This window comes from Bombina bombina, chromosome 5 (assembly GCF_027579735.1).
Source record: "Bombina bombina isolate aBomBom1 chromosome 5, aBomBom1.pri, whole genome shotgun sequence".
NCBI lineage: Eukaryota > Metazoa > Chordata > Amphibia > Anura > Bombinatoridae > Bombina > Bombina bombina.
In genome coordinates, this window is record NC_069503.1 from 1043834475 (window position 1) to 1043848798 (window position 14324).

General features: G+C 37.4%; 1 protein-coding gene across 1 annotated transcript in view; it reads left to right on the plus strand.

Moving 5' to 3' along the window:
* The first annotated feature begins 3835 nt into the window (after positions 1-3835).
* The window catches only part of MED30 (mediator complex subunit 30), a 34483-nt gene continuing 23994 nt past the window's right edge, over positions 3836-14324 (plus strand). The window contains exons 1-2 of the mRNA XM_053713199.1: positions 3836-4059; positions 9549-9707. Coding sequence (XP_053569174.1) covers positions 3874-4059; positions 9549-9707 — 345 coding nt within the window. The 5' untranslated portion in view covers positions 3836-3873. The remainder of the gene's footprint in view (positions 4060-9548; positions 9708-14324) is intronic.

A 14324-nucleotide genomic window follows, 5' to 3' on the forward strand; every position in this document is an offset into this window, starting at 1 on the left:
CCATCATCATATCAAGGGTAACATACACCCCATATGTGTGATGTTACTGGATGTGAATAGATCACTCTGTAGTAGCTTATAGGTAGCTCTGCCACCCAGTGTGTGTGTTAAGTCCGTTAGGGGAGACAGTTTCCAATTCGTAAATCCACCGGGCCTAGTTCTGTAGTAGGCGCTTGTCACAATCCCCCCTTTAACAGAGGGACGTGATTGATGATGATTAATCTAAGGTCTTTGACAGAATTACCTGCTTTAAGGAAATGTGGGGCCACTGGTTGTTCTGACTTGCCAGATTTGATAGCAGCTCTGATTGATGAACGATGGTTGGCCAATCATATTCTCGCATTGTCTATGGTTTTGCTCACATAAAGCAGGCCACATGAGCAGTTGAGCAGGTAGACAATGTACTTTGTGGTGCATGTTATAAAGGACATGATTTCATCATTCTAAGTATGGGTTGGATGATGAAATACTGATCCAGTCAACATGCTGTTGCATGTAACCTAACTGACGCATCTATATATGTGTGTGTGTGTGTTTATATGTGTGTGTATATATATATATATATATATATATATATATATATATATTATATATATTATATTATATAAATACATATACAGTATATACCAATACCTTTAACCCTTATACATTTTTAATTAATATTTATATTAATTATTTATATCAGAAGCTGTAAATATGAGTGTAACACTTTATTTTAGTGTACTTTTGTTGTGTTTGGTGCATATTTTTTTTTAACCCTTACACTTTATGCTAGGTCTTCAGTCGCGCTAACCAGACGAGCGCAAATTATGTTTGCACTGGAGCGCACTGTTTACTTTCACCTTGTGATATGTAAGCAAGTAAGTGCAGTCGCAATATTGCTTATCACAACCCGTGCTAACTTTAGCGCGCCACTTGTAATCTAGCCCTTAATCTTTTATTTCTTTTTTGGATATATGCACATCATCAACAAGCCACATTTGTCTATATTTTATATAGGCTATATTTTTGTCTTTACACCATGTGCTACTCCTCTGGAAAGCCATATTGGTTTCTCTTTTCTTTTACAGACATGCCTAATACAGTGTACAGTTAACAGAAATTTCATCATAACAGTCTTTATTTTGTATTGTCTACATTGGGAGTAATGACAATAAAATACTGGCTTGGTGAAAATCTTATGTTTAACACATGCATGTTTAAGCTGTTTAAACATATCACAGTGGCACAAGGACCGGGAGTACTTTCCATGCACTGTACTAAATGGCAACTACTTAATATGACTTCCTGCCCTCACTCCTGTTTATACTGCCAACATTCAGAGAAGCCGGGAATCAGAAGAAGGCAGTAACTGCGGGTGGCGCTGATGTGAAGTGTGACAAAGATTAAAGTGAGCATTATTCATTATGTCACTTTCACACAGCCTTCTACTTGAATAGGGTTGCCAGGAGTCTAGTATTCAACTGGACAGTCCAATAATTTAGCAGGTACTGTAATTTGTCAAGTAAAATCTACACAAAACAATAGTTCAGTTTTTTAAAGCACCTTGAGTATCAGTTAAATGTAAAAGATCTCTTATGCCTCTATGTATTATGAATATGGCCATGAATGAGGTGACACTGTGCAGGAACTGTTTTGTGTTTTACTGGCAGCCAAAGAATGTAAAAATGTTACAGGGAGTCATGTGGGTCTTAAATCACCACTCTAGATGTGTGATTCTGGCAGTCAAGGGGGTCAACTCATTACTATGTAAATGTGTTTCTTGCAGCAAAAGAGGAAACATTATTTATGTGCAATTAACTAGGGACCAATACAAAGGTCAATCAGTTGTGAAAAATAAAATTGTTGGGATCAAATGGTGCATCATAAAGCAACAGGTCTTGGGGGAGCTATTGTGTGACACAGGATGTCCAGTATGTTTTTAGTTGGCAACTCTACCTTGCAACTACTAAATGTTATGGTGCATGAATTCCAATAAGACGTGTTTCTTGTTATATTTTCCTGTTGATTAGATGTCTTGCGTGGTTCTAAGCAACATCCCTTCTGTCACACTAGGGGTCCCTAATAGCTTCTGTATATGTATAGTTGTTTATGCCTACATTTCACAAAGGGGTTAACACAATTAAATAGAAACAATGGTGCAACAATAAAATGCTATAACAGAGCATTTTCTTTTTATACATTTCCAGACATCCCAATTCTCCCTGAAGTTCAGGTAGTCTCCCTCATTGTAATAGCGGCTCCCTGGCGCCCGCAAATGAAATGCAATCTCCCTGAAACTACAAGTACTATGATCCAACGTGGCCCAAATCCGGAAACAGTGTTTCTTTAAGGAATGCATATAGTTGTGGTGACGTCATCGAGCAGAAAGGCGTTGTCACGGCAAGTCTGTCTTTACGTTCAGCGTATTGCGTGTCTCCCACCCTCCTTCCTGCTGTTTGGAGGCGGTGCTCTGGTAAGAGGCCGAACTTTTGAAAAGAGCGAACCATGTTACTTCCTGTGACGTTACATCAGCTCTTTTACACATTTTGGCACTAATGCGCATGCGTGCCAGCGTCACCACATACCTAGCCGCATACGTCACTGGTAAACTATTTAGACCTGTGAAATTCAGAAACCCTTTCTATAGCGCATGCGTGTGATTTTGTATCACAAATGGGGGGTTTATGGAAAGCTGTTTATTCGTCTACTCTGCAATATTTTGAACTCCGCCCCCCCACCCACTGCAACTGCTCCCATTAAGCTGAGTCTCTGTGCGTGCATGACAAACAGCCACTCGGCTATCACCACTGCTGCTTCTGATGATCCAATGCAGCTTTTCACAGGCTCCCTTCAATGTCATTGTTTAAACATTTGTTGCAGCAGTAAGCATTGGATCAGCAGAAGCAGCAGTGGCGATAGCCGAGTGGCTGTTGTTTGTCATGCACGTATGGAGACTCAGCTTAATGGGAGTAGTTGCAGTGGACTTCCGAATATTGCCGAGGAGACGAATTAACAGCTTTCCATAAACCCCCATTTGTGATACAAAATCACACGCATGCGCTCTATAGAAAGGGTTTCTGAATTTCACAGGTCTAGTTTACCAGTGACGTATGCGGCCAGGTATGTGATGACGCTGGCACGCATGCGCATTAGGGCCTAAATGTGTAAAACAGCTGATGTAACGTCACAGGAATTGACATGGTTCGCTCTTTTCAAAAGTTCGGCCTCTTACCAGAACAGGGGCAATAAGGCTCTTGGGGGAGGAGGAGAATCAGCAGCAGGCAACATCGGCTACAGCATAGGCTGGGTAAGAACTGACAAAGAGGGCAAAGAGAGTGCGCCCCTGTGAGGGAGGAGATAGACACCCCTTAAGTCAGGTCCTTATTAAACTTCCCATTGTATCATTAAATATGCAAATAATTTGCATACTATTAACTACCTTGGTATTTTACACCATTCTTTAAATATTTCTCTTTGTACTTTCTGTTTCGGACTTGTCATGAGTAGCAGCCAAGATATGAGGAAATTTGTGTTTAACTTTAACACCTTTTTAATTACACCCATTTTATTTTTACTGTAAGACTAAGAACGCCGTTTTTATATTCTTTAAAGTTATTTCATACTGTTATAGACCATGAACTAGTTAATCTCTTCTACACATCATTTTATTCTTTCAGCTTGTTTTTGTTTTGTTTTTTTACTTATGGATGTTAGGAAACAATCATCTTAGTATGGACACGAGGATGTTATAGCTTTCGGCGCCATGTTGAGAGTGGCACGAAAAAACCGAGATATTTATAATTTCCAGCTGCCATCTTGAGAAGGTCACAAACATTACGTGTTTCCGGTTCCATTGTAGAGTGCGACTGCAGCAACTGAGTGTTTAGGGAAATGTCAACTCCGCCGCTTTCTGGGGCAGGGATGGCGGCAGCTCCAGTGCCTGGACCCTTCCAAGGTACGCAGGCAGCAGCGGCCCGAGAGGTGAACACTGCGTCATTATGCAGGATAGGGCAGGAGACTGTGCAGGACATTGTGCTCAGGACCATGGAGATCTTCCAGCTGCTGAGAAACATTCAGGTGATAACCGGAGGCTGTGACTGAAGCTGGCCTGGACTAGCATGAGAGAGTATGGCTGATTCTGACCTCTACTAGGAGTTGTCAATGTCTGCCACTAGCCCTGATAGGGATGTGAAATGACCCTGACCTGAGCAGGTTATTTTCACTGGAGTCAAGCTACCAGACACTCACAAATTCAGTTGATTTTGAACTAAGAAAAGCACCGAAACTGGCTATTTAAAATTGTTAGGAATACAGACAGATTTGCATCTGGTTCATAAACAGATTAAAGGGATACTAAACCCAATTGTTTTCCTCTCATGATTCAGATAGAGCATGCTCTATCTTTTATTATAAAATATATATGCACTTTAAAAAAAAAAATATTATGTTGTTTTACTTGCAAACTAATATAATTTTTTATTGCAACATTCTTATAGTCTGAAATGAACCATCACTTTAAAGGGACAGTCTACACCCGATTAAACATAAACCCATACCTTAGATTAACCAAAGAAGATCCACCTGCATTGCATGTCCTGTAGCTTGACCGGTACACAAATAATCCTAAAAAGAACATGGGTTTAGTTCATGTACATATGGCCGCCAAACTCCCCCCACTGTTACATCTTTACACCATGTTATATTAAATAGTCCAATCAGAATCTGCTCACTTGTTAAACTTTAAAGAAGCGTTCACGCCGATTCGCGCATGCGCAATTAAATAGGAACCAAATATCCGGAACCTTTGTGTAATTGAGTGTTACTTTGATTATATGAATCTACACTACAATACTTGTCAGCGGTCGGAACACTATGCGCATAAGCAGAACAGCGACGTCACGGTTTTAAGGGTGATCAAAGTAACGGCTCATTATTTAATTGGGTGTAGACTGTCCCTTTAAGATCTGTACTAAAATAAAAGGAAGTGTGAGAACTGGCATCTCTGAATATTATTTCTTAGGGCTAGATTTATCAAAGGCTAGGCGAACTCTGTATGTTCTTCGCCTGTAACTGTGCCCCAGTTCGCCTTCCGGAGAGGCGCACATGTGCGCCTAAATTTATCAAAAAAATAGACGTAACTTTGCGCAGGCGAGCTGGAGCGTAGTAATGATAAATTGCGTCTGTCGGGAACAGCATTTACTCCCTATTTACTCCCTATAAATATTTGCGCCGCCATGTTTTGATTATTAAAAAAACGTTTTTTAGGTAACTAATTAGCTAATATTTATATTACACAATGTTTCTGTGCTGTTTGTGCCATAAGTTGACACAAAAATTAATATATCAATATATCGATATATACATATAAAACTTTGTACCATATGCGCCTGTGGAAGCGCAAATTACTGGGAATAACATGTTCACGGACAACAAAGAAGGTATTCATAGTTGAAAGGTAAACTTAGGAGGTTCATATTCAAATTTCTTAGACCTTGAAGGCCGCCCCTTAATGAATGCATTTTGATGTTTTTTTACCACTAGAGGGTGTTAGTTCATGTGTGTCATAGATAACACTGGGCTCACGCACGTGGAGTTCCCAGGAGTAAGCACTGATTGGCTAAAGTTCAAGTCTGTCAAAAGAACTGAAATAAGGGGGCAGTTTGCAGAGGCTTAGATACAAGGTAATCACAGAGGTAAAACGTGTATTAGAATAACTGTTGGTTATGCAAAAATAGGGAATGGGTAATAAAGGGATTATCTTTCTTTTAAAACAATAACAATTCTGGTGTAGACTGCCCCTTTAATAATTTACATCTATTAATAATTTTTTTTTTTTATTCTCTTGCTATCTTTATTTAAAAAGCAGGAATATAAAGCTTAGGAGCTGGCCCATATTTAGTTCAGAACCTGGGTTCTGTTTGCTTATTGGTGGCTAAATGTAGTCACCAATTATCAAGTGCTATCCAGGCTGCTGAACCTAAAATGGGCCAACTCCTATGCTTTGCATTCCTGCTTTTTACATAAAGATAGCAAGAGAACTGAAAAAAAAAATAGGCGTAAATTAGAAAGTTGCTTAAAGGGACACTGAACCCAATTTTTTTTTCCATGATTCAGATAGAGCATGACATTTTAAAGGGACACTGAACCCAATTTTTCTTTTCTTTTGTGATTCAGATAGAGCATGCAATTTTAAGCAACTTTCTAATTTACTCCTATTATCAATTTTTCTTTGTTCTCTTGCTATTTTTATTTGAAAAGGGCATCTAAGCTATTTTTTGCTTCAGAACTCTGGACAGCACTTCTTTATTGTCAGTTAAATTAATACAGTACAAGCACCATCCCCTTTCGTGATTTATCTAATACTTTTTAATCAATTATTTGGGAACGTTCAATTTACTCAAGTAGTGCCATTGGTTTTCTCTCTATTACAGTTAAATTAATCCACCAATCAGCAAGAACAACCCAGATTGTTCACCAAAAATGGGCTGGCATCTAAACTTACATTCTTGCTTTTCAAATAAAGTTATCAAGAGAATAAATAAAATTTAATAATAGGAGTAAATTAGGAAGTTGCTTAAAATTGCATGCTCTGTCTGAATCACGAAAGAAAAAAATTGGGTTCAGTGTCCCTTTAAAGGGATACTAAACCCAATTTTTTTTTTTTTCATGATCCTTTCTAATTTACTCCTATTATCAATTTTTCTTTGTTCTCATGCTATCTTGATTTGAAAAAGCAGTACTGTAAGCTTTTGAGCTGGACCATTTTTTGTTCAGCACCTGGGTAGCACTTGCTGATTTGTGGCTAAATGTAGCAAACCAATCAGCAAGCTCTACCAAGGTGCTGAACTAAAAATGGGCCGGCTCCTAACCTTTTATTACTGCTTTTTCAAATCAAGGTAACATGAGAACAAAGAAAAATTGATAATAGGAGTAAATTAAAAAGTTTCTTAAAATTGCATGCTGTATCTGAATCATGAAATAAAAAATGTGGGGTTAGTATCCCTTTAATCAACTTTCTAATTTACTCCAAATATCATTTTTTCTTTGTTCTCTTGCTATCTTTATTTTAAAAGCAGGAATGTAAATCTTAGCAGCTATCCCATTTTAGGTTTAGCACCATGGATAACACTTGCTTATTGGAGGCTTACATTTACCCACCAATAAGCAAGCATAACCCAGGTTCTCAAACAAAAATGGGCCGGCTCCTATGCATCACATTCCTACTTTTTAAATAAAGATAGCAAGAGAACGAAGAAATTGATAATAGGAGTAAATTAGAAAGTTGCTTAAAATTGCATGCTCTATCTGAATCATGAAAGAAACAAAATTGGGTTTAGTGTCCCTTTAAGATGGTAAACTTTAAATAATCAAATGCCATAAATGTAATTTTTGCCATTAAAAAAAGTATGAGTACCTTTTTGTTGTTTTAATCCATATGTGAAAGGCTTAAAGGGACACTGAACCCAATTGTTTTCTTACGTGATTCAGATAGATCATGACATTTTAAGCAACTTTCTAATTTACTCCTTTTATCAAATTTTCTTCATTCTCTTGGTATCTTTATTTGAAATGCAAGAATCTATGTTTAGATGCCGGCCCATGTTTTGTGAACAACCTAGGTTGTCCTTGCTGATTGGTGGATAAATCCATCCACCAATAAAAAAAATGCTGTCCAGAGTTATGAACGGAAAAAAAAGCTTAGATGCCTCCTTTTTCAAATAAAGATAGCAAGAGAACAAATAAATCTTAATAGGAGTAAATTTGAAAGTTGCTTCAAATTTCATTCTCTTTCGGAATCGCAAAAGAAAAAAATTGGGTTCAGTGTCCCTTTAAATTAGTTCATATAATAATGCTTCTATAACAATGTTATGCCGGCCCCCATTTATTTTTTATTGACAAATCCAGTTAACATCCAATCAACGTGTGTTATTTGACAAGCTTGAAGTCCAGCCCCTTTAAAGTCCTTAGAAAGCCTATGTAGAGAGAGGGTGTGACTGCTCTATACATCACAGCCCAGCCAAAAGAGGAAATGAAGGTGGTGGAGGAACAGACAATACCAGTTAGGATTATAAATATTTTATTATAAAATATATATGCACTTTAAAAAAAAATGTTATGTGGTTTTACTTGCAAACTAATATAATTTTTTATTGCAACATTCTTATAGTCTGAAATGAACCATCACTTTAAGATCTGTACTAAAATAAAAGGAAGTGTGAGAACTGGCATCTCTGAATGTTATTTCTTAGGGCTAGATTTATCAAAGGCTAAGCGAACTCTGTATGTTCTTCGCCGGTAATTGTGCCCCAGTTCGCCTTCCGGAGAGGCGCACATGTGCGCCTAAATTTATCAAAAAAATAGACGTAACTTTGCGCAGGCGAGCTGGAGCGTAGTAATGATAAATTGCGCCTGTCGGGAACAGCATTTACTCCCTATAAATATTTGCGCCGCCATGTTTTGATTATTAAAAAAACGTTTTTTAGGTAACTAATTAGCTAATATTTATATTACACAATGTTTCTATGCTGTTTGTGCCATAAGTTGACACAAAAATTAATATATCAATATATCGATATATACATATAAAACTTTGTACCATATGCGCCTGTGGAAGCGCAAATTACTGGGAATAACATGTTCACGGACAACAAAGAATGGGGATTGTTTTAAAAAAATAAAAATAAGTAACATATTTTAAAGGCTTCTAATGATGTTGGCCATATCTGGAGTACCTTTTATCATTTTACTGCTTTACAAATATGCTTTGTAAACTATCACTTTACAATTGTAGCATTTGCATGCTCAGTTTCCACCGTTACTCACTTGAACTTACAGTTTCCCAGAGTTAGCCTAAGAGGATTCAGTAGTGATGGAATGTATAGTGTTAGTTTAGGGCACCCTTTCCTTAGATCCGTGGTTAACATACTTAGAATAAACTTTTTAAGATAACCAGAATATTGAGGTTCCAGCAGAAACCAGGAAAGGAAACTTGTTTGAACCATTTGTGAACAGGAGCAGTCTTAAAAATTGTGTGACAAAATACATCTTCTGGAGTGATTTCCTTGCCTTTGGTTGCCCAACCATTGAGTAGAATAGCAAAAATATTAGAAGCAGAAGCCATATTAAAGCAGTGGTTGACAGTTTTCTTTTTTCATATTTATAAGCCAGGAAGAATACTGAGGAAATAGGCAATGGCATGTTCATAATATATATATGTTGAAGAAAACGTCTGGTATCTGTGACTCCCTGTTCTTTAGAACATCTTTCAGTAATTGATGGTTTCTTCTTTTTTTTTTTTTTTTTTTTTTTTTTTTTTGCATTATGTATATGAACTATCAATTCACATTTGTTTCTTTTAGTTGAGTCCTGAAATTTGTTCCTTACCATAGTTGAAAAGATCAAATAGTATCTTATGTCCAGTATTGTATATATTTTACTAAAAACAAAGTTGCATTTAAATAATTTTTTTTATTTGTTACATTTTGTAAAATTTAAAGATCTAAATATGTTAAACTATAAAAATATTTATCTTCATTTTGAAATCTTAATGATTTTTTTTTTTGTAGTTACCAAATGGTGTCACCTACCATACTGGGACCTACCAGGATAGGTTAGGAAAGCTACAAGAACATCTCCGTCAACTATCAGTGCTTTTCCGCAAGCTGAGATTGGTTTATGACAAGTGCAACGAGAACTGTTCTGGTCTGGATCCGGTACCAATAGAAGTAAGTTTGTGTTCTATATCATGTTTTGTTTTGCTTTTGTCCTTGTTACATATAGTGCAAGTAACATATTCATGCTTATTTAATTTTTTATTAGGGTACTTAGAAACCATACTGCCTGTCATTGCATGAAAACTGTCTTACTAAATATGACACACCCCTTTTAGAATAAAATTCGATATGAAAGATTGAAGTGTATAACGCATAATACTTACAGGGAAAGTGAGCAAACTGGAAATATGATTAACAGACCCCCATGAGTACTGCTATACTTACCGTCCTGGCCACCCCTCGCCTTAAGCATTTTTGTCATTTGATTGATTGATTTGATTTAAATCTCTAGTTAGTAAGGCTTGATTTAAATCATGTTTTTCTACACAAAGGTTTCATTTCCAGTATTATCAGAAAATTACTGATTTAGTTATATACCATCAGAAATACATAGTTCACCAATAATGTCATAATTGACTCCAGCTTAATAGTTTAATCATTCATATTTGATGAACTTTTCAGCTGTACTTTATAGGAAGGAGAAAAATAGTAATTACCTTTTAATTATAACCGTTTTAAATAGTTTTATTTAACTAAAGAAAAAGAATTACCTTAATAATAATTTAAATAGTTTTTTTTTTTAACTAAAGCAATAACAATATATTTAATTTTTACTCACACTTAGGTCCTTGTGCAGATCTATTCCACTCTAAATAACCTATTCATTGAGCTTCTTGAAACTTAGTAAGGGGTTGATTCTGTGTACATAGAATTGCTGGGGAACAATGGGATTAAAAGGAACATTAAAGTCAAAATTAAAATTTCATGATTCAGATAGATGTAATTTTAAATAACTTTCCGATGCACTTTTTTTTATCTCATTTTATCTCTTTTGTTAGAAAGCATACCTTGGTAGGCTCAGGAGCAGCAGTGCACTATTGGTAGCTAGCTGCTGATTGGTGGCTGTACAAATACGCCTCTTGTCATAGAGCATAAAACTTTAGACAATCTGAATCATAAAAGAAAAACATTGGGTTTATCAACCTTTAAAGTATTTCTTTCTAATGACACAGTGAGTCCACGGATCATCATTAATTACTGTTGGGAATATCACTCCTGGCCAGCAGGAGGAGGCAAAGAGCACCACAGCAAAGCTTTTAAGTATCACTTCCTTACCCACAACCCCTAGTCATTCTCTTTGCTTCTAGTGCAAGAAGGAGACAAGTAATTAGATGTCCTGATTAGGATTCTTCTATCAAGATTTTTTTATTTTGAGGACTGGGCAGGATTGCTCTGATCTTCCATCACAAATTGGGTATAGCTGTACTCAACTTTTAGTCTCTTCAGTAGGACTGTGGTAGCTTTAAAGCAGTGAGGAACTTGTAAAGTGTGCATTGCTGCATTTTCCTAACATGTTGCTACCCTGGTATAGAGAGCCTGAGTAAGTTTACTCTGTCTTTCTTTTTGCACGGGTCTCTATAAGGAGCGGCATCCTCTCATACTTTGTGAGTCGTCTGACTGCCGGACGGCTAGAATCAGGTAAGTGCCTTTTTGTTCTGAGGGTTCTGGAAGGCTGGCACTGAAGGGGTTAAGACCATCTGCTTTTAAAGGGACACTAAACTTAACACATTTCTTTCATGATTCAGATAGAGAATACAATTTTAAACAACATTCCAATGTATTTATTTTATCTAATTTGCTACATTCATTAGATATAATTTTTTGAAGACATAGCAATACACATGGGTGAGCCAATCACACAAGCGCTCTATGTGCAACTACCAATCAGCAGCTACTGCAGCAGCTTCTGAGCCTATCTAGATATGCTTTTTAGGAAAGGATATCATGAGAATGAAGCAAATTAGATTATAGAAGTAAATTAGAAAGTTGTTTAAAATACCATGCTCTTTCTAAATCATTGAAGAAAAAATTTGGGTTTGATGTCCCTTTAATTGGGACATATCCTTATGGATGCTGGTGTCAGTGGCAGGCACTTATGCATGTGATTGGAGACTTGGGGTTAACATTCTTCATAACAAGGAACAGTTTAGCTGTCTAACCTTTATTATATTAATATGTTTATACATGATCTGTATCTGGCAGCTCCTTTTATTATGAATTGACTATGTCAGAGGATGTTAGGAGAGTGCATATGGCGCCATTTCTAGGGGGCTGCATTGATGTGCTGGTGTCATTAACAAAGAAGACTTGAGCACGCAGTGTTTTTCGTCTTGAATTTCTCCTGCTCCGCTTTTAGAAGCGTTTTAGCTCGGCTGGGTGTGGAAGCTGCACGATTAACAGAGAAAGTTAGTCGACAGTGAGGTTGACTGTTTAAAAAATCTGTTATTTTCAGTTTGTGTCTCTATGGTGGAATCTTCCTAACAGTGAGAGTTAGTGGACTGTGTAAAGCTTCCTTTCCGCGCCGAATTGTGGCCACTCCTCCTCCTTGATATATCAGAGCTTCCCCATTTATTTTTCCTAGAGGTGGCTAAGTAACTTAACTCCGCCTCATTCCCGGCATGGGAGCGGAGTTGTTAGTGTTTGGTCTGCATTGTGAATTTAAGCATACGGTAGTCATTCATGTCATTTTTTTTTTTTCTAAACTTTATTTATACCACAAAAAAGAAAGGCACATGAGCCCAAGACGGCGTGAATTTTCAGTACAAACATAAGGAAGTTATTACATCTCTGTCAGATACAGGACTCTGGCGATAGTTCAGTACAAAGAGAGTCCAATGGAAGATTCTTAAAAGTCCTGCATTGACATATCAGGAAAGTCAAGGGTCATGCCTCCTCTCCTCGCCTTTTTCCTCTTTTCTTTATATAATAACAATGAACAACCATTCAAAAACATAACAAATAAACAATAAGAACATCAGCAAAATCAGTTGCATCTCCTACTTACCCGGATCCCCCCCCCCCCCCCGGACCGCCGGCCACGAAGTGAGTCTCTGAACTAGTGCAAATATAGCATAGATAGTGATGAGGTGTACTTACTTATCATGTAGTTGTGTTAGAAAAACACTAATTTCCCCTAAGGTTTTCTTTTAGAATGAATTCACTTTTTTTAAATGGGTATAAGACACGTTCCCTAACAGTGTTTGGTATATAGTAGGTATGGTGCCCATTTCTTTGTGAATCTAGGAATCCTTTGCTCAATGTTCCTCCTAACATCTGCTTTTCTATGAGCTTCTGGGTATGAAGCCTGGTGAGTAGTTTCTGAAAAGGTGGAGATGAGCTATCCGCCCAATATTGTAGTATCAGTTGCCTTGCAAGCAATATAGACACAGAGAGGAAAGTATCATGGGAGCGTATGTTGTGCGCTGGAAGTAGAAACAGCACTCATTGTGCCGAAAGGGATATCCGATCTTTAATTACTTTAGACAACCAATAGGTTAACTTACTCCAAAATCACTTCAGCTTAGGACAATCCCAGAACAAGTGAATCCAGTCCGGATTTGCATGGTTACATTTAATGCATGTGTCTTGTGCTCCAGGTACCCATTTGGCTCTAAGGGCTGGGGTAATGTATGCTTGTTGGAGGATTTTGGTATGTGTCTCAGAGTTACTGATAACGTAATATTTCTGACTTCTATGAAACTACTTATAAGCCCTTCGCTGTCTATTGTTCTACATTCAGACCATTTCGATATTAGTTTTTGAACATTAAGGTTGTCAAAATGTTTGAGCACAAGGTTATATGTATTTGCTAGCTTGTATGAACCATGTTTAGCCAGTGAGCATAACATAGTTAAATTGTTGTTTTCTGTGTGCAGAAGGCCACCTGCTTTTAATTTAGTAACATAGTGCCTACACTGTAGGTATGCAAATCTATGCTCGTTTGGAAGCAGATATGTATTTTGCAAATCTTGAAAGGAGTAAACTTCAAGAGTCAAAGGGTTAAATAACTGTCCTATTTTTGTAAGACCCTTTTCCTGCCATGTCCTAAATACCTTGGTGGTGTACCCAGGCAGGAAAGAAAGGTTGCCCTGGATTGGAAGGAATTTGCTAGTAGTGAATTGTGTATTCCACAATCTGCCCAATTTGGCCCATGTCCTCAACGGGATGTGGTGCTGAATTTTCAAGGGTAAGGCATTAAGTTTGGCATGCGGTAGAAAAGCTAGATGTATTGGGTACGTAATGCTTGTCTCTAAAGAAGGGATTGAGAACTGTTCATTTCCGACTAGCCAATCTAGTACTATTTTCGTCAATGTCGCCCAGTTGTAACAAATAATGTTCGGGAGGCGCAACCCACCCCTATCAAATGGCATGACCAAAGTGGACCTGCCTATTCTGTTTCTTTCCCTTTCAGACAAAATGACCTATAGCAGACTGTAGAGTTTTCATGTCCTTATGCGTCAACATTAAAGGGATCTTTTGTAGCGGGTAGAGTATCTTGGGAAGAGCTATCATTTTAAAAAGGTGTATTCTGCCAGTTAGTGACAGGGGGAGTCCGCTCCAACCCCGCAGCATGTCTCCTATGTATGAAATCATCTTGTCTATGTTTAGGAGATATAGTTTAGAGGGATCAACTTGTATCTGTATGCCTAGATATTTAATGTACCTTCCGTTACTTGAAGGCCGCAATTTTGTAGTATGTTACGTTTAGAGTTTTTCAGCCAGGTGACC